Source organism: Dendrobates tinctorius, unplaced genomic scaffold (genome assembly GCF_039654945.1).
Source record: "Dendrobates tinctorius isolate UK_male_01 unplaced genomic scaffold, ASM3965494v1 ptg000020l, whole genome shotgun sequence".
NCBI classification, from domain to species: domain Eukaryota; kingdom Metazoa; phylum Chordata; class Amphibia; order Anura; family Dendrobatidae; genus Dendrobates; species Dendrobates tinctorius.
Window position 1 is genome coordinate 42,711,505 of NW_027361688.1, and position 21,184 is coordinate 42,732,688.

The window sequence follows — 21,184 nt, forward strand, 5'->3', positions numbered from 1 at the left end:
GTATTGAAGAGAATCTATGGGGTATTGTAAAGATGAGAGACACCAGACCCAACAATGAAGACGAGCTGAAGGCTGCTTTCAAAGCAACCTGGGCTTCCATAACCCTTCAGCAGTGCCACAGGCTGATCGCCTCCATGCCACGCGACAATGATGCAGTAATTGATGCAAAAGGAGCCCCGACCAAGTATTGAGTGCATTTACTGAACATACATTTCAGGAGGCCAACGTTTCGGATTTTAAAATAATTTTTCAAGCTGGTGTTAGAAAGTATTCTAATTTACTGAGACTTTTGGGTTTTAATTGGCTGTAAGCCATAATCATCAACATTAACAGAAATAAACACGTGAAATAGATCACTCTGTGTGTAATGACTCTATAGAATATATGAGATTCACTTTTTTGCATTGAAGAACTGAAATAAATTAACTTTTTGATGATAGTCTAATTTTGTGAGACGCACCTGTATGTTTTCTTACCTTGAGAAAGTAGCCGGTCCGGTGTCGAAACGCGTTGGAACAATAAAGAACCATTTTTGGAACACAAAAGGCTTCTTATTTAGGGCAGCACAGGCCACTTAACGCAATATCATCCTCATCTATTATTCAGATGCAAGAGGAGGCCGACTCGCACCTTTCACCATCATTATCGAGCGATATACTGCTCTGCGTGTCCACTTTTGTCCCCCAAACAGTTCGTCAATGTGAGAACAATCCTGGACAGTCCCTTTAATGGGGCAAAAATAAAAGTACAATGTGCCATACCGCTTGCAAGCTTTAAGAGTTGTCTAGGATTTTAATTTTTTTTTAAATGTGTTCTAAATCGAGAAATGTGATAAAATAATTTTCACCTGGTAAATGTTCTACAGAACTTCCAGAGAAATCCAGCTATCACAATATCATGATCAGCCCTGCCATGCTATACTTCTATATGCAGGAAAGATTTGCACATTTACAGAGGAAGACAATAAAGAGCCGCAAAGAGAAATGCAAAAAAAAAAATTTTTTACAAAGTTGATGTCAGATGAAGCTTCAATAAATTCATTCGTTTAATCCTACAGTAAATCTAACAATTGAAGGCGAGGACTGGAAGCGGTACGTGTCAAAAGAAAGGAAGAGGCTGAATCAAAGCTTACCCTGGCACAAATGAAGGCACAGGAAAAAAAAAATGTATATAACAAGGTAAAGATAAAGACTCAAGAGGGGATAGAAACGAAATGCACATCCAGAGTCGTTTGGTTCATCTCTGTGCCAATTAGAGCGTCCGAGAGACGAGGAAGAGGGTGGTGGGGCAGAGGAGGACAACGATGTTTATCCATTCATCTCGGTGCCAATTAGGGAGTGGGAGGGAAAGCACTGGAAGAAAAGGTAAAGAGACAACAGTGCACTCACCCATCATAAACCTGGGGGAACGCATCCTCCGGAAACAAAAAAATGGATTATAGAAATGAAAACCACTGACTGTTTCAAGTTAATGCACAATAGACGGTTTTCAGTACCATGAAGTCACAAGCTTTTAGGCACAAAGTGGCTGAATACATCAACAGATGAAACAATATATATATATATATATATATATATATATATATATATATATATATATATATCAGATCACAAGTGATAAATGTAACAAACATGGACATTCACACTAAATGCTAGACCAATGAATAAGTGGGTTACGCAAACATTTGGGGTAACTGGTTAACAGACCTCATGGTACGTGGCAGAACATGGCGCTACGGAATCATCATTTATAGCCCATGTACAGACAAGAACAACTTCAACCATTTACTGTGGAAGGGATTAGATGATTACATTAGCCAGAGATGAGCGAATTGGTTTTGCGGGGCTCCGGTCAAGAATCCAGGTCAATGGTATCTGGTAGCCGGCCGGTAGGGATGGGTTGTTCGAAAAACAACCTGGCACCAAGAGCCAGCTCCCTGCCGGGACCAATAAAAGTCTGCACCCCAGTGAGAAGGGCTGTGGAGTCCATTTTGGTGGAGTCGGAGTGGGTATAAACTTAGTAGAGATGATTCTGTGCTACACTATATACTAGCTGAGTAGCGAGGGCGAGTTATGGAGTCATGATCAAGGGAAATTGAGGAGTTGGGAGGTTCGGCTTCCCAACTCCACAGCCCTGCCAGTGAGTGCCATTAAAGTTTCTGAATGGGTCACAGAAAGTCTCTTACTGGGGGTAAAATGAGCGGATTTGAAGGCCGAAACCCTGCCCACTGGGTTGTCATGAGGATTAAATGGGCAGCACCGTGGCTCAGTGGATAGCACTGCAGCCTTGCAGCACTGGAATCCTCGGTTCGAATCCCACCCATAACATCTGCAAGGAGTTTGTATGTTCTCCCAGTGTTTGCCTGGGTTTCCTCCGGGTACTCTGGTTTCCTTCCACATTCCAAAAGACATACAGTTAGGGAATTTAGATTGTGACAGTGATGATAATGTGTGCAAACTGTAAAGCGCTGCGGAATATGTTAGCGCTATATAAAAATAAAGATTATTATTAAATGGGTGTTCACTTGGGGGGGGATCCATTTAGAATCCAAAAGACCCAGCTCTTTTTGTTGAGCAGATCCAAGTTATCCAGATCACCAAAAACAGCCAAACTACCCATAACTACTCAACGGGAAGCCCGCAAATCTCTTACCTTCAGGTATTGGCACTTTTATTATCCAGGGCTAGTGTAACGTTTTCTGTGCACTTAGATTACATTAAGCCAGCCCTGAAAAATCTAACGCCGGGTTTCAGACACTGGAAGGACAGATTTATGGCGCTCCCATCCAAGCCAACAGGTACCACAAATCTGGACTCTGGATGGGACGCCCGCAAATCGATCCATTCATCTCTACTTCAAACCCATTTACGCTGGCAGATCAATGCTCTTTAGTGGTCCGTTCACATGGTCTGATAAAAACTGTCTGCCAAAATCTATATTCACATGGTGCGGTTTTGCTGCATTTTTTTTGCAGGCAAAACCCGCTCTCTTGGCCTTATTACAAAAAGCAGGTTTTGCTGTGTTTTTGGTGGCTTTTTGTTGTGTCTTGAGTATGTTGATAAAGTATAGTGGCCCAAAAAAGCCTGATTTAAACTTGTCCCAGATTTTTGGACCAAAAACCTAGCAAAACCTCGTACTTGCGTCTTTGCACATATCCATTGTTTCCTATGAGTGAAAAAACGCTGCAAATACGCAAAAAAAAAAAAAAATGCTGAAAGTGAAATCTTGCACCAGTTTTCCAAATCAGTGGGAAAATAAATCCAATGTGTGTGCATGAGAGTTATGAAATGCCATAGATTTTGCTGGTACAGTAAAAAGCAGCTTAAAGTTTGCACAAAAAAACACCAAACAAAATTCCGCTGCAAAAACGCAACATGTGAACATAAGTCAAAAGCGATGTTTTTTAGGCTATCTCCATAGAGCAACAATGATTTTTAGGCCGACAAATGATCCATTAGTCGGAAGATCGGTGGCATTCACATGCAGGGCTCATGCTGAAGGATTAAATCACAGCTTTCCTGTGCCGCTGTTGTCTGTCCAGATTTTCCTTGCCCCATCACCCAATCTTGCAGAGACAGCGGTTTCACTTGCAAAATCATTATACAACTTACTTTTTAATGAACAGGGCTTGAATAGAATAATATATAAGGGCTTCATGAGAAGAACCATGCTAGCTTTAAGTTAAAGGGAATCTGTCTGCAATTTTTTTGCTATGTAATCCGAGAGCAGCCTGGTGTATGGGTAGAGACCCTCATTCCGGCGATGCGTCCCTTAGTTTATTGGGTCCAGCAGTTGTCATGCAGTTTTCTCTCTACAGATCTAGCGGTTCTCTGAATGCTGAACTCTGTATATCCCACCCACACCACTGATTGGCAGCTTCCTGTGTACACTGTGCATTGACAGCTGCTAATCAGTGGTGGGGTTACACAGAGCAGCTGACTAGGAGGCACAAGGCAGCTAGTCCTATAACTATCACCAGATGATAAAACACTGATTTTATTGGAACACCCAGCTCCGTAAGGGACACCACTGAAATCAGGGTCTTGGCCTCCACGGTAAGCTGCTGTCGGATTACATAAAGAAAGTCTGTAAGTTTTTCTAACATTTTCTTTGTTCATGAAGCAAGTTTCAGGTTAATAGTTCCATAACGAGCAACATTTAACACTATCTTTTAGTTTTAATTCAAGTGCTGTGCTCTGTAACCTAAACGTGTCCAGAATATGTGGTATCTCTTCAAATTGAGAAGCACAGTATGGCGTCCACACAGGCGGGACCTCCCATATACATACATGCAGGCTAGTCTTCCACTCGGCTGGGTCCCCTGGATTTAATGTATGTTTGTATCTAAAACACCACAGCGTGTTAAGAGTCATATGTGGACCGGGCAGCAAGCATCTACTGACAGTTTCCCTACAAGCCCTTTGTAGGCCCAGTCATTAAAGGTTTAGCACACCTTTGTTTGATTCTTATTGGGTCTACATGAAAACATATCTATAGACTTCCAACTAAACTCTTCGAAAAGTTTCTAAAACACTAAACTTTCTAAAAAAAAAAAAAGCATGCTAAATACAGAGATGACAATTAAGCGTCTTCCTTTTCATCTTGCAGAACTTCAACGAGTGATTATAGCGACATGTGCAAGGTAAGATCTGTGAATTCTCACATGTGATGTGTTACATCTGCCCAGATGGAGACTTCGCAAATGAACAGACCACCGCCCTACACTACTCAACACCAGCAATGACTTAAAGCACACACATATGTTCCATTTCTAAGAACCGCAGATAAACCCATAAAATGAGTTGCTTGAATTTAATTGCAGTTGACGGTGTATTCTGCATTTTCATGTACCCTGTTTAGCGAGTCTGCGGTCTTCGGCTTGACTCTAGCAGACCTGACACTGATCAGATGCAGCAGACACAGTGGATTTACGAGTGGCCAACTGGTGCCCGATACCGCTGGGATATCACTAATCCCGTAATCCTCTTCTGGCGCAATGGCTTGATCCTCTTCAGAACCTGCCACACTGATCTCTACTACTTCTTTGGGCTTCACTCTTGGTTCCCCCCTCTCCTCTCGCTCACCACTGCCACCCAATCATACTTAGAAGGACAGACTAATCCACCAATTCTCTTCCGTAAAGACTTTCAAATCCTGTGGTGCTAAGTCCATGAAAACAAGACACAGGGCAAGAGAATAAGCACACGCATGAGCGGCGTGAGCGGAAAGAAGAACAAGTTTATTATCAGAAGACTTAGCCAGAAAGAAAGAGGCTGGTATAGAATTGGAGATTTTTTTGTGGTATTAAATATAGCCATTTGTAGGTTTAAGGAACTTAAGGATATTTCTAAAGAGGTCATTCTCTGACATATTCCATAGCTGCATAAAGCAGCAACCCGTGTGTGGTCCAAACTTCCCAAGAAGTCACCACCCCACTCCTAACTTGATTAACATCTCACAGGATTCATCATTACATTCTAGCTTTGGTTTTATCTGTGCTCTGCACGTGTGACTAGTCCGCTGCCGCCAGGGCTGTGGAGTCGGACTTGATGTCCATTTTGGTGGAGTCCGAGTGGGCATAAAATGGACTGACTCATACTCCAGAAATCTATAATAAATTGGGTACAGCAAGTCAGTGCAGGATGTGCTGAATATTTTTTCATAAAAATTTGGGAAAGTTATGAAATGTCCTATAAATGTCTGTTCTATTCCTGATCTAAGTATCTTGGCTTTTAGTGGAGAATAATCTGTTCTACACTTTATGTTCATGCTCAGTTGTGAGGTATGTATGAGGGAGTCGTAGTCGGGAGTCAGGGTCCGGGAAATTGGAGTCTGAGGTTTGGCTTACGGACTCCACGGTCCTGGTTGCCTCCTCCTACAAATTGGGGAAACCTGTACATCAACTAGACCAATGTGGGGAGAAGCCAGCAGGAGACCACATGGGGCTTGACAGGTCTCTCCCTATAGTCAAACTGTTTTTTCATGCTATATTTCCGATGAAGTGCTGGAGCTTTAGAAAAAAAAACAATTCAAAAAGCATGCGTGCACACCAGGCTGATTCATGCTGCCCGCGGTTCGAGCAGAATTAATCCAGCAGTAGGTTCCTCAGTGGTCATGTCTTTCACAACTCTTGGAAACTACAGACCTTTGATCAAACTCCTTGTGTAACGTAGATCTACGTTGAACCCGCAGATTTCAACTAATTTAAATGGAGGTCTCTTGATTCCTCCTTAACTACCCATGTGATTAGGTTTGGGGGTTAAAAGGATCTGACCACTGGAATGTCAATGGCTGATCCTTTTGTTCAGCAGGGGACAAACCGCTGCCGGGAGAATCCTTCAGCAAGACAGGAAAACTCAGCCGAGCGCTACTGTATGTGAGGGACTCTAGAGAGATATCTGCTGGCAGCTATTTAATGTGAAAGGCAAGACTAGGGCTCAAAAATAAATTCATGTATCGACATTTGTTTCTACTAGTAGTCGCTATTCTAAAAATCACTAAGTTACCAGAAATGTAAAACACTGTAGGAAAACCGAAGAGCAGAAAAGGCTACCAAGATCACTACACAGACAGGGGATAAAACAATCCCATCCCACTCCAGGCCAGTTCTGAAGCGGTGACATTGATGTACCAAACCAAAATACAAAGGGGAGAGCGCAAACTTGGCTCAAAGCCCTGGAGTACATAATTACACATGCAGGCACACAACAAAAGTTGACAGAGAAAGGTGGGCACAAGGCCAGATCAGCGAGGAATCTCAGGCAAACAAAGTAATGAGAGTTCACAACTCTTGGAAACTACAGAGCTTCGATCGAACTCCACGCGTAGCAGAACCATAGAATAAGAACAAGAGCGCTGGCTGGAGGCACACCTACACAGCTCTCGGCTTGAAGCACCGGACTAATCAATACTAAACAAATGGATCCTTTGTGTGTTAAAGAGCCTCTGGTTTTCTATCTTTGCTTTCCCTTGTGGCACTACATTGAGGCTGAGGGGGTCAAAAGATGCCGGCAGGAGCAAAAACTTGGTTGGTGCACGGCAGACATCACTGGCAGTTAACGTCTGATCCACAGAGCTCTATGGCAGAAGCCAAGCTTTACACATACTGCAAATCCGTCCTGAACTAACCCCAATAGACATGGTTTTAAAGGCTATTTCTGATTAAGGAGAAGTAATCATTACATTTAATGGAGAATTACAGTGCTTTAATCGGGTTTAACATGTACACAATATTGTTATCTCGGCTAGAAAAGGATGGACTTAATTTCATTTAAGCCAGGATTTTCTTAAAATGAAAGAATGTGTGCGCAAAACATTTTTTCTTTGTTCTTTGATGTAGAAGCTTCTGTCTGTAATTTCACAAGATACTATACTATTAAAATTAAATGATCGATGTAATATCAGCAGTGGGATCTTGACATTTATAGTATGTAGGATTGTCCAAAAACTGAACAGCCACAGTGATCATGACCAAGATGATAAATGTACATGCCTACTTTACCAGGAACTCAAAGAGACTCCTTGCTGATATTCATAGCCTGGGAAGGGGCCATGGGTATTACCCCCTTCCCAGGCTACAAATATTGGCCCCCAGCCGTCAGCTTTCCCACTCTGGCACAGAAAATTGGGTGGGAGCCCACACCATTTTTTTTTAAATAGCTATGGCTATATCCATAGATATATATAGCCATATTTATTTTAATTAAACAAAAAAAAAAAAACAATGGCGCAATTTTCTGCACCAGAGGGGGAAAGCCGCCGGCTGGGGGCCAATATTTGTAGCCTGGGAGGGGGTAATACCCACGGCCCCTTCCCTGGCTATGAATATCAGCCCGCAGCTGTCTGCATAGCCTTTACCGGCTATTAAAATAAGGGGACCCCCCCAAAAAATAACTTAGGGTCCCCCTATATTTTATAGCCTAGGAAGGGGCCATGGATATGGACACCCCTTGGCTACAAATACCAGCTCTCAGCCGCTCGGCGCTTAGAAACACGCTGTGTACCTTAGATTCCAGCGTGCTGGTGCAGGGAGCTGGTAACCAAGGTAAACAGCAGGTTTCTGAGCTCCCTGCACCAGCACGCTGGTATCTAGGGTACACAGCGGGTAACTAAGCAACGTGAGCGCTTGTTACCCGCGTCGTCGCTGTTCTGATCGCTGCTGAGATTTGCCTGTTTGGCAGCTTATCAGCGATCATGTAGGGACACACCAGCGATCCTGACAAGGTCATATAGTTGTCCGGATCGCTGGTGCGTCGCTATGTGTGACGGGGCCTTATAGAGCAGATCAGCAGATGTGACCACTCTACAGGGCCTCCAATGACTGACTGACCGGAGGTAACCCTCCTGCAGTGTATCATTGGAGTTCACTTTACGGCAGCACTGCTGCGTGATAAAGTTCCCATGCTGTAGTGCTGCCGTAAGTCACAGGTGAACTCCTGTGACCTCCAGCCGGAGTGAAACAGCGCGGAGGGTTATCGCCGTCACTATTGCTGGAGCCCCTGGAGAGCGGTCGCATCAGCTGATGTGGCAGCTCTCCACGGGAGATCAATGTGGGACCCTCGTTATTAATGGATTACGGCGGACAGGCAAGAATAGGTTGGTTTATTATTTTAAAATTTGCAGGAGATGAAGGCTTCAGGGAATTAGGTGCGTACGGCGAGTATGTACTCTGTTATGTGTTGTATGTTATGTGTATGTACGTATGTTATATGTTCTGTATGGTTTTTTTTCTGTACAATCACCACATTAGCCGGATGTGAATACTACTTTCCCCATCATCCGCTAATGCTGTTACTGTAGCGGGCATAGCCAGATGGGACAAGTAGCCCTATCGGACGATGCCGACACAGCCCGGGACAGGCCCCGCACAGGCCTGCACAGCCCTCACAGCCCCGGCAGAGCCCTGCACAGCCCACAGAGCCCCACAAAGACACGGCACACATACACAGCCCCGCAGGCAGACCCCCGCACACATTATCCGCAAACACATAGTCATAGCCTATAACTCATAGGCTATGACTATGACACTGCGCGGCCAGCCAATCACAGTAATGCCACAACAAAGAAGGTGGCGGCTTTACTGTGATTGGCTAACATGCCAGGCGGGAGATTCGAATATTGCGAGGCGAGTAGTGAAATTTTCTCGCTAGGATTCGAGTACCGCATTACTCGCCGAATACCGAATCCTATCGAGTATACTCGCTCATCCCTAGTGACCATATTAGAGCAGTCTGGTTTACTTGGCGTGATGTGTTGTTGATTCATCCAGTCACCCAACCAATAATGCTCGTTCGCTGGGCGATCACCAACCTGTTTACAGTGGCTGATAATCGGGAATTGTTGGCTTTTCTAAATGCAGGTTAATAGTCCATGTCTTTTGATAACGTTGATGTGTTTTTCTAATGATTCAAGGGCCATTGAGAACATTTTGGTGATAGGAGTTAAGGATGTTCTAAGAGGTTGAACAAATATATTAAAATATGCTTCCACTATTTTCCAATAAAATGTTTCTCTAAGATTTGCTTTATCCAACAATAGCGTCTAATCTGCTGAAACTTGGGTTTGCGACTATAGCATGGGTTCTATGATGTGACTTGCGGCTGACGCACGTAAAGGGTGTCTCTCCCCATCCTTAGGTTATTTCCTTTATGTAGGTGGTCTAAAATAATGAACAAAGTGATAATTAAATTCCATCTAAGGTAGTGGAGTAATAATACATTATGGTATGTAATCACAATACAAAAATAAATACCAATTACAAGTCTATATAGCAAACGTATGTCATTCTATGAAGCCTAGGTTAACCGGTTGTCCATGTATATCAGCCAAACCTCTCAAGGTTATGCATCAGAGAAGGGGCTGGCTAGATTACTGAAACCAGTTAACCAGCCCCCTTCAGTCACGACACTGGTTACATGCAAACAATGGGAATCTCTTTTTTTGCTTAAGGGGGCTTCACACATAGCGATATCGCTAGCAATATCGCTAAAGTGTCACCGATTTTGTGACGCAGCAGCGATATTGCTAGCGATATCACTATATGTGACACTTACCTCCGACCGGCTCCCCCGCTGGCTATCGCTGATCGCGCGAGAACGTCCTGGGCAGTTTATAGTCGGCGGCTTCCAGCTGGCGCCGACAAGCGACGCGTGGACGTCTTCATTGCCGCGTCTGACAGGTAAGTAACGACCGCCGACCGCTGCTGCATCGCTAGTGAGATCTGCCTGTTTGGCAACTCACTAGCGACCATTTAGCGATGCACCAGCGATCCTGACCGGGTCGCATCGTTGTCGGGATCGCTGGTGCATCGCTAAATGTAACGGGACCCTTAACCCAAGCTGGAATTGGAGCTTCAGACACCAAGGGCGGTGCGGAGATTGGGGCACCATTGTTGATTGGATATTTTGTTTTTTCAAGCTGGAAAACCTCTAAGTTGATTTTATATTTTGTGCAAGCAAAGATATGACACTACTACAAAGAAAAAAGAAAAAAATCACAAAATCGCATCCCCTGGTGTCATATCCAGTGTCGAGATAAATGGCACTTCATACGTGAAGTGTAGTCATTTTGGCACCAATATATTTGAGTCTATAAATCCCGTTATATTTCCCAGAAGTATTTACTTTCTAGGTAATAAAACAACAAAATTCAATTGAGAAAAGAGAGATGTCTGTATCACAGGCCTTTTCGACAAAGGTTCAGCTTAACCTTGGCATGTATACAATTGTGTGCCGCACAATGAGCCAACGACACAATAAGCCTTTGTTATTGTCTCTGCAAGTGTTTTTCTTCTTCCTCCTTAGGACTCGGGCGTTAATCCCATACAAAGAAGGACGATGATAATATGGAGAGAAGAACAAATGTTTCTGACTTCAGAGGTTGAACAAATGCCTGGTCTTAAAGCTGGACTGTGGTCTCGGCTCAGTCTTCTCCATCCTTGAAGTCGTGCATCTTTTGTGTGTCACCATCACTTGCGCTGTCTGGACAGTGCTTAAATCCTTCTCTAATTGGGTTGATGTTCTGGCTAACAAGCAGGTTTCTGCAGCCAGCAACAGATGGATTAGCCGCAACAAGTCCGGAGAGGAGGTGTGGAGGGGTTTAGAGGGTGACGTGGGTAAAGGAGGTGAGGTAAGGGTGTTAACCAGATTTATGTTGATTCCATAAGCCCAGTGATCTGTTCCAGACTCACACTTTCACACCCAACAGTCTGATGCTCATCATCAGTCCCTAGGAACAAGCTGGAGAACATAATGGCAATTCCTGAGCCCAGAAGCCCTAATAACAAAGGCAGAGTCGAGGTTTGCACCTTAAGTCACTGGAGATATCTCCATTAGGCGGAGAAACAAAAACACGAGCGGGGGGAAGGTTTCAGCTAATACCGGTGTGATTCAATTAGCAGCATTTAACGGGAAATGATTAGATGGGATGGCAAGGTAATGCATTTACAGTCAGGGAGGGCGCGCGCGTTGGGGAACTAACAAGGGATAACCTCACATATTGGAGATCCAGGAGCCGAAAATGGAATTATACCCCCAAGGGCTAGAAGATCTAATTGAATAAGCTCAAAGCAGATAGACACAGCGGCCCAGATACATCCGGAGAGGAAAGAGGAGAATGAGGACAAGGGCTGATGAGGGAGGGAATGGATTGTTTTTCATGGTGGAAAACAATATTGCTATATCCTTTTATCTGCAAAGGTTTATGAATTACACTGGAGTAAAAAAAAAAAAAAAGGGGTAATTGTGATTTTCACAATGCAAAGAAAAGAAGTTAATGTGTACTATATATACAGTATGGTGGGGGAAGCAGAATTGTATTTAAGCTTAAACGGATTTGGGAGATGACGAAAAAAATGAAAAAGAATGGAACTGACAAGTTGAGATCCCGATATACTATAGACCAATGTCGGCCACACCTGTCGACAGGGAGATTCAGTTGACACCAATGCGCATGGGGTTGCTGGCCAATCGATTGTCCTGTGAAATGTTAATCACACATGTCCAATTTCAGACTGCCTATTGAGCTGCTCTCCCAGAGATGTCTGATCACAGATAACACAGAAGAACTAGGCCGAATGAGTGCGTTTGTGTATGGTAGAGATGGCCAAGAGGCATCATTTATCCGACAGCCATCTAATGTGAATGGCCGGTTTTAGGTTTACAACTTGATAACCAAGTAATTTAGGGGGGCAGAGCACCCAAAAATTAAAAGAAATGTTTTGATGGCTGATGATGAGGTCATCTATTCTACAGTGTTTTTTGGTCTATTCCTAATGGTTAGGATAGTTTCACGGCCCCAGTACAGACTTTGATCTACAAACAGTCTACGGGTCTCCAGAACCGAACTCTACAGGCACAGACTATTTAGTTCAGTTCAGGAGACCCGCAACCAGTCCATAAATTGCAGTCCATGCTCAGAGCGTGAATCACAAATGTGTAGAACAAGCTTTAGCTTTCTGGAACAGCTGAAACCACACAATAAAAGGGACAATGAGGGAGACATCCCTTCATTGTTTGTATATGGCAAAAAAATTGGCTTCTTCGTCCAGGGGGACTAACCTGGTAGTGCAGTTGTCATATTTATATTAATGCACACTTTAGATAAAACCCTATGTTTCCTACAGTGCCCTCAGAAAGCAAGAATTACCTCCTGGTTTGGCTTTTTTCACTTTCCTTCTATGGAAATGGCATGTATATGGTTTCATTTGACTATAGGCTCAACATCGGCAAACAAGAAGAACCAGTGGAGAACCAGGCTGCTAAATGATGAGCCCTCTTGGTTGGTTGTGCCACTTGACCACTTAATTTCAAATCTCCCTGTACTTTTCCTGTATATAGATCGCTTCAAAGTACCTTGTTGGCAAAACATCTTACCGTACTTTGAATGGCAAAATATATTCACAAAGACCTACAGTAAAGGTCATGAAGATGTCATCATAGCTCAAAAGATGCCACTAATATACGATCTAACCCTTGGATCCTACTTGACTGCACCTGCTACAATCCATTAAACTCCAATTATTTGAGTGTACTTTTACGTACTATTTTCTCAGTTATTTAACACCTACCAACTCCTATTAACTTTGCTGATTGCTGTTTTTGAGCCAACAGTAAAGAGCGGTATCTAGGACACTGGTATGAATCATTACATCAACCTCTCAGCTCAAGTACCAAAGCAAGTGGAATGTTAATTGTCCCCATAATTTTAATTTGGTAACATAATGACAATTCCACATGCGGAGCAGAGATACTACATATTACCTGCACTAAGCTATTTTAAGAGATGTCTAATAAAAGTCATTAGCACCTGCCGAAGATATCTTTCCCATTACTAAAAAGTGACTATTAAAATGTTGTAATTTGTGGACTCGTGTATTACGAGGTATAAACCTCAGTCAGTTTATGGATTTTACAACATGGAATTTGTGGGAATTAACACATCAGTTACTTTAATTCATATAATTATCGCCACTTCTGGTAAAACCTGATTTGTACGTAACTGAACGCTATTTACCTGAGCTCAAACACGTCATCCTTGAAAGAATTCTTAAGGTTTAGAAAGATACGGCGAGTCTCTTTCAGAATTAAGGTCAAGTCTGTCCAGTATATTTGCCAACAGAGGCAGTTACCTCCCTGTTCAACCTGGCGCTGGCTTGGAGTAGTCACGGACAGCTCCTGCCGGCGACTTTGCTGCTCCACGTCAACAGAGGAGCGCCTTTTCTTCCCGGCTGCTCTGTTGACAGTGCATGACTGTTGAAGTTATGGTGATTGAGAGCCTGCTCCCTGCAGTTAGGAAGGGGGATGTCGGATGTCAAATTAGCATGACGTCACGCCTCATCAACAGAGCAGTCAGGAAGAAAAGGAGCTGCTCTGTTGACATGGAGCAGTGGCGTCACCTGCCGGACAGAGTAGAGTGGAAGAGGAGCAGCTGCTCTTTTGATGGGACGTCAGTGGAAGACGCTGAAATCCCCTGCAGGAGCGGTCTGTGATGGCAGAAATCGGCGCTGGGCACAGCAGGCAGGTAGTTAGCAACGACCTGCCTGATCGTTCTCCTGTCCATACTGAAAAAATGCAACGGTTCAGGAATAACCCCACTGAGCTAATGCCAAGACGTTACGGGGCTTAAACAATGCTCTTATAAGAAATGCCTCTGAAAACAGACAGTTTCACAAGGAAAGAGAAATGAAGCTTTTAATAGTCAAATTTGACAAGAAATGGCTGTAATCACACCAACTCTTGATTGTCATCCCACTTCATATCCCAAGTGGGATGACAATCAAGAAAGAATGGGCGCGATTACAACTAAGGGCTAGTCACCACTGTAGTATCACCCAAATAACTATTAGCGAATAGCCCTGGACAGTGTTAAAACTTCACTTTCTCCTTCCTCCAGCAGGTTTACACAGAGACCCATCTATCTATATACGTTTATTCTTACAATTAAACGTCTGATGAGGTCTCCGATCACGGTCACACGTTTGGATTTTTTTGTGAACGTAAAGATTTAGTAAAAACAAAAAGATGTTACTCTAATCTGCGGTGTATCGTTTGCTTGAGGTGAGGAAACATCCTGATACATGTGGCCCTCTAAAAAGCAAGTGGCATCACTGATCCCTACACCGACGCACATTGGCCTTCACATTACAGTGTATTCCCAACCCATTACTAGGGCAGAGCAGTGCAATTTAGTGGAGCTTGCAAATTTAGCCCAGAAAACTAAAATCATTTAATTATTAAAATATTAATAATAAAACAAACCACGGATTCTAACCTGCTTGGAACGTTTTGCAATATATTTGCAGATGGCGATGGACATAACTACTTTCTGATCAGATTTGTGGTAAATGTAAGTAATCCATAGATAACAATCACTATATTCAAGGCTAAATCCCACTAATCTTTAGGTATAAAGCTAGGATTACAGATGGACCCCCGTGTGTTATGACTGATGCTTCCTATTTATAATTGGGGTGTGGAAGTCCCAAAGGATCCGGCTTAAAGGGATGGTCCTCATTAAGGACAGATGCATTTGTTTAATACTATACGTGGAAAGCTTTTCCCTGAAATGTAATACAGGTCTGATTAAGCAAAACCAGGTTATGAATGAAACAAGCCCTAAGTCCACAAGACTGAAATCCATGCGAGGGAGCAGGCATTATGAGGATGAAAGGATGATTACAAGAGATCACTCGCCTTTTCAATATATACATACAAAAAATATATAAATACCAAAATATCTTCGTAAAATTAGTAAATCGTGAAGGTTTTGCATAAGAAGCTACCCACTATAGAGCATTAAAATGGTTGTTGTCTTGTTGCCCTGACAGAAACCTGTCGAAGAATGTTAATAAGACTGGAGAGCAGTAGGATACACCACTGCTGTGATCCGAAAATAACGTTTTATCATGTATTGTGAAGCTTTCTCCATGTCACAGAAGTTGCTCACCATTCTGAAAGGCAGGGAGGACAGCAGTGTGAGCAGGCTCTCCTCAGCATTCCTGGTTGTGGACGAGTGGACCCATGGAAGTTGAGGCTCGACTGAATTGCAGTCCAAAATGTGTCTCTCCCGAACTCCCCGAACTGTAAAACGGACTTCCAGGAGTCTGTGTTTGAAGTTCAGCACCAGACACTAGGAGTCCGATATGAATCCCGAACTTTACAGCTCATGTTCGCTCATCTCTACTCCTGGTATCTAGCATTAGATGAGATAGACAGGAGATACAGCAGTGAGCGCAGCCTCTTCTTACCTCAGAACTTCTGGTATTTCGAGTATTAAATCTGATAAACTGGGTGGACAGCAGTGTGAGCAGCCTCTTCTTACCCCTGAACCTCTGATATCTTCAGTATTTTTATACCTCTACCCCCGCTATCTTCAGTGTTAGATAAGATAGAAAGGATGTATAGCAGAGAGCAGCCTTTTCTTACCGCAGCACCTCTGGTATTCATAACTATTTCACCAGGAGCACATCTTCCTGTGCTTGAATGAAGGGGCAGAGCTTTCTACTGCCCCTGTTCACATGCACATCTATTAATGTTCTCGGACAGTCTTCCGTCAGTGTAACGACTGCAGACATTTTAAGTGTACTATAGTGGTTACCTTGACAATACGAGTGAGCTTTGGAAAATTCGAGTTATTGAATTATTTTTTGCACTTATGGAGAATGGCTATACGTGTATAGAGATGGTATTGCTTTTGTACTTTCCCCATTGGCAATTGTGATTCACTAATCCCCATACACAGATTAAAATTGTCAGAATTTACCACTTTTGGTGAAACTGGCCGACCACCTAATGTGTATGGGGGCCTCCAGACTCTGCTCTTGACAGAAGGACACCCGTCTCTTTACTCTCTCAAGCGTCCATGTATATACTGGATTCAAGAGAGATGGCTGCTAGCCATTCGACAGCCATCTAAGATATATGGTCACCTTAAGGGAAGACAGAACAAGACTGAAACATTGTTTTTAACTGGGTGGCTTTTGACGTAATCCACAAAAAGGATTGCAAGAATATAAGACGACACAAACGTCAATAACCACTTTCGAGGGCACACATATAATTGGGATCCCGGATTTTCAATCTTCTGCCTTTTCTATACAAGTCGTTTGAAGTTTGTGCTTATGAAATAGTCATTCTGTATCTCTGAAAAGGAGCCAGTGCGACTCCTCTGAATACATTTTTCATGAAGATACAGCAATACTAGAAAAGGTCAGGTCACATGCGGCCTGCCATATATCAACTTGAAAATTCACAGTCTCCAAATTGTCCACTTCCTTGCATCTAATGTTTCCGAAACCACAAGTTTATGTTTCAGGGCTAGAGACTAAATGTTCCATTTCAGAGACTGTCGAATAAGACTTGTTAAACCGTTAACGTCGATAGAAGTGGGGGGTTAATGTTGATCATGAACCATTTCTGCGGCATTAAGCACAGCTGCTACACCTATATAGCAGGGTCATTTTGCCGGACTTTTTATACTTCCAATAGATGGCTCTAGTGAAATTTTTCCAACTATGTGTGAGGGCCAGTTTGCAATTTTTCCCATGGCACATTGCCACTCAGACTCTATAGTCAATTGGTCTCCTCTCCGTACCTACCTGCAGATATAAGGCTAATCTGCAGGTAAAAAGCGTACCAGTTCTGCCTGACTGACGCACTAAATGTCCAGCTACCAGAAGGAAATGAACTTATTTCCTCCAGGGAGCCATCGGATTTCCATCATAGGGGAATGAATGGAGCGGCTACAGTCACTGCTCACCATACTGTGAGCCGTAGCAATGATAATGCCCATGCACCTGACCGCTCACTATGTACAGATATGCTGCAAAGCGAGCTGTCAATCTAAGTCCTGGGGAGTGCTTACAGCTTCCGCTCACAGTGCTGTTAGTTTAGGCAATGGCCGCCCCCATGACTGAAAGCAGACAGCTCCTGGGAGGAAATAACCATTTCTACAGATAGTTGCCCCTTCAGTAAGGCAGCCAGGCAGTCCTACAATGCGGTTTACCTGCAAGATAACCCTATAGCCACTGTATGGAATCAAAATGTCATACCATACCTTACTAATGCCCATACTCATGCTGCAAGGCTTGCAAAAATGTCCAACAATGACTTATTGGATAGGTATCCAATATGTGCCACTAGGGAGATGGCTCCCCCTTATTACCCAACCAGTCTTCCCAATTAGGGTCCGTACTCTCCAAAAGCAGAACACAAGAACCACAGATTATCTGACTGATCCAATCACCTGTTATTCCTACATTTGCCACAATCTATATTAGGATGCCCGGGGACAGTGGTGGCGAACCTATGGCACGCATGACAGAGGGGGCACGCAGAGCCCTCCCGGTGGGCACGCGCACCATCTCCTCAGCCTGATTGTAATCTCCTGGACCCTCATCACTAGCGCCGGTTCCGCGGCCACTCTCCTCTGCTCCTAACTCTCCCATCAGTTTGCGCGCGCGCGCTCAGGACGGGGATCTCACGCGTGCTCAGGACAAGGATGGCGCGAGGGCTGAGGAGAGTGGCGACGGCGCTATTGCCGAGATGGCGAGCGTGCCCACAGGTGGGACTGATGAATAGACCAGATCAGCGTTGGAACAGGCAGAGGCGAGTAGTTTTTTTTTTTTTAATGCAAGGCCATTATACAGTATGGAGCAGTATATGGGGCAATTATACTGTATGCATCATCATATGGGGCCATTATGCAGTTTGGAGCACTGTGTGGCCATTATAAAGTATGGAGCATCATATGTGGCAATTTTACTTTTGAATAAAAATCCTCTCCATTCTCAAGAACAGACCTCCACTATTGGTGGCTGGTATCTTAGGCTTGGAGTGCAGAGCTTACAAGCTCTTTGCTATAGCGCGCTAATGTAGAAGTTGTTGCTCTAATCTAAAACCTCAGTATTCCAGTTAAATTGCAGTGTTGGCACTTTGCAATAAATAAGTGGGCATTAGATTGCAGGTTGGGCACTCGGTCTCTAAAAAGTTCGCCATCACTGCCCTAGGATGTTATCAGAAGGTCCCAGGATGCCCAGACTGGAAAAAATAATGGCCTCATTCAGACTTCTATTTTTTTAGGTACATGTTAAGTGTTCAAGGAGGGACAACGTATCCATTACAGTCTATGGTACTGTTCACGTGTCCATGCTTTTTTGTGGTCTGCTACAAGTCCATTTTTTGATCCAAGACATGGAAATCACCAATACAAATTAACGCTCCGTGAAAATCAATGACAGAGCACATTGCCAATACCCTTTTTTAATTATTGCAGTGGGTAGAATCTTTGGTATTTCTTACGCATATGAGAAAATCACTGATGGTAAAAACTGGCACACGAACCAAAAAAAAAAGGAAAAAGGGACAGATTTTCATCAATTTTTTGGATTTTGAAAGAAAGTGGTTTGTCTTGATGAAGTGTGTCACTGCGAAACGTGTCGATCAATAAACTGCATTTCGATAATTCTCGTCACCTGCTCATCACTGGACTACTGGCGGCGCAGATTTTAACCCACTCGTCTCCTGCCTCACAACGTAATTAACACATAAGGGTTAGCTAGTGTTGTCTCATGGGTTAACTCCGAACTGACCAAACTCAGTACTGGGCTTATCCATAAGGGTGTGTGCACACGCTGCGGATTTGGCCCTGCGGATCCACAGCAGTTTCTGCTGCGGTGTACAGTACCATTATTCCCTATGGGAAATGAAAACCGCAGTGCAGATGCTGCGGAATTTTCCGCGTGGATTTTCTGCAGTTTCTAAACCGCAGAAAGAATTGACATGTCAATTCTTTCTGCGGATTCCGCAGAGATTTACCATCTCCTCTATTGTGGAGATGGTAAAACCGCAGGGCAAAACCGCAGGATAATCCGCAGATAAACCACAGGCCTTGACCTGCGGATTTATCTGTGGATTTTAAAAATTCGCAGCAGATTCCGCAGCGTGTGCACACAGCCTAATAATCTTTAGCAACAATGGGCAAAGTGAAGACCAGGCCCTTACTTTAGCTTCTCATTACTAGGTTACCTGGTACTAATATCACTACTCCATAACTATCTAGGCTCTAACACACGGACTAAGCTAATTACATACAAACTTAAAAATCAACCTTTCAAAAATTTGGCCATTTTGGGTGTAAAGGATATCTCTCAGTTGTTATGTAACCTGAGTGTAGCATGATGTGGGGCCGAGAGCCTGGCCTCTAAGGAGTCGTTACTTTTAGATGCTTTTGTCCACAAAATCACGGCGGAGTTTATCTAGTAAAGTAAAATTTTATAAATATATATATATATATATATATATATATATATATACACACACACACACACACACATACACATACATACATACATACACACACACACACACACACACACACACACACACACACACACACACACACACACACACACACACACACACACTACGCCCTGACTTTGTGGACAAAATATTTAAAGTCCATAACCTAGCAAAGTATGACCTAACAGAAATTCTGAAGAGACTGCCTAACAGAAATTCTGAAGAGACTGCCCAAGGGTTCTTCAAGTGAACTCTGGTGTGTTTGAGCTTAGGTGTAATGTATATTCTATCACAGGATATTCCCATGACGGTATCAAAGACAAGATGGCGGCAACCACTTATATACTATACATTAGTGTTGCCAAGTATGTGCAAAAAGGACTAAATTGACCAATTAATTGTTCACATGGAATATCTTGTGCTTTACGAAATGCAAAGAAAAGTTTTGGGGGCATGTATTTTAGAATTAATTTCTACCTCCCCACCCGAGAAAAAAAAAAAATGGAAAGAGAATCTATGTATTGAACCTAAGGATAAAGCATAGATAATACACATGTGGAAAGACACAGCAAACACTGCCGAAAAGCATGATGTTTGGTGATTGGCAACACTAAATGATGTGACTTGGGTCTTCCTTCCGGTTCTCCCTCTTACCAGTTTCAGGATGTTCCATCTCACCGATGCTACCATCAGGGGTGGTTCGCTCGTAGTGGTCTTCTGGGAGAGCCAAAGGCCCTATTCTTGGGCCAGAAGAGGACTTGCTGCTCGGAGTCTCCGACTCTTCTAGGCCGCTGTCATAGTAGCTGTGCTGAGAAGGGTCCTGGATGTCAGGTGCCTGATTGGATGTGGAAAACGTCACTCGACGATGAGGTAACTACGGAAGACAAAAGAAGATAGGTTTTCAACTTGGAGAACATTAAGAGAGATAGAAAATGAGGAGAAAACAACCACCACAGTATGAGAAATACACAATATACTAAAACTGTTCATACATATAAGAGGTCTTCATCAACTCGGGCTAAGTAGGCTCCACTGCACTGGACTTCCGGCACAAAGTGATGATTCCTCTATGTACATACCAATATTAATGGTAGTAAAGTACTTGGCAACCAGGAAAACATATCATTACCGTATTGGAATAATGATAAGCCTGGGTGCTATAGAAACTAAAACGGAGCAAGGATTATTATTATTTTTCCTTTTAATACAGTGGATCCCTTAATTTGGCAAATCCTAAGGTCAATCTACACTGCACAATGCGCAATCTTAGAGTCCTCATTTCCTGATAATCGTTCTGTGAATGAGGAAAATGCTCATTCGTCGGGCGAAGTGATCTTTTATGCAGCACAGGAGAATTGGTCTTGGCAGCACATCATCGTTTTTAAACA

At 43.3% G+C, this 21,184-nt stretch overlaps 1 protein-coding gene across 8 annotated transcripts in view; it reads right to left on the reverse strand.

The window, feature by feature from the left end:
- Window positions 1-21,184, reverse strand: part of PCDH1 (protocadherin 1) — a 220,191-nt gene that overhangs the window by 31,687 nt on the left and 167,320 nt on the right. For 7 of the 8 annotated variants that reach the window (XM_073568024.1, XM_073568023.1, XM_073568021.1 and 4 more), the window contains exon 4: window positions 20,451-20,670. The exons of the other annotated variant lie outside the window; for it this stretch is intronic. In XM_073568024.1, coding sequence (XP_073424125.1) covers window positions 20,451-20,670 — 220 coding nt within the window. The remainder of the gene's footprint in view (window positions 1-20,450; window positions 20,671-21,184) is intronic. 8 annotated transcript variants of the gene reach the window in all.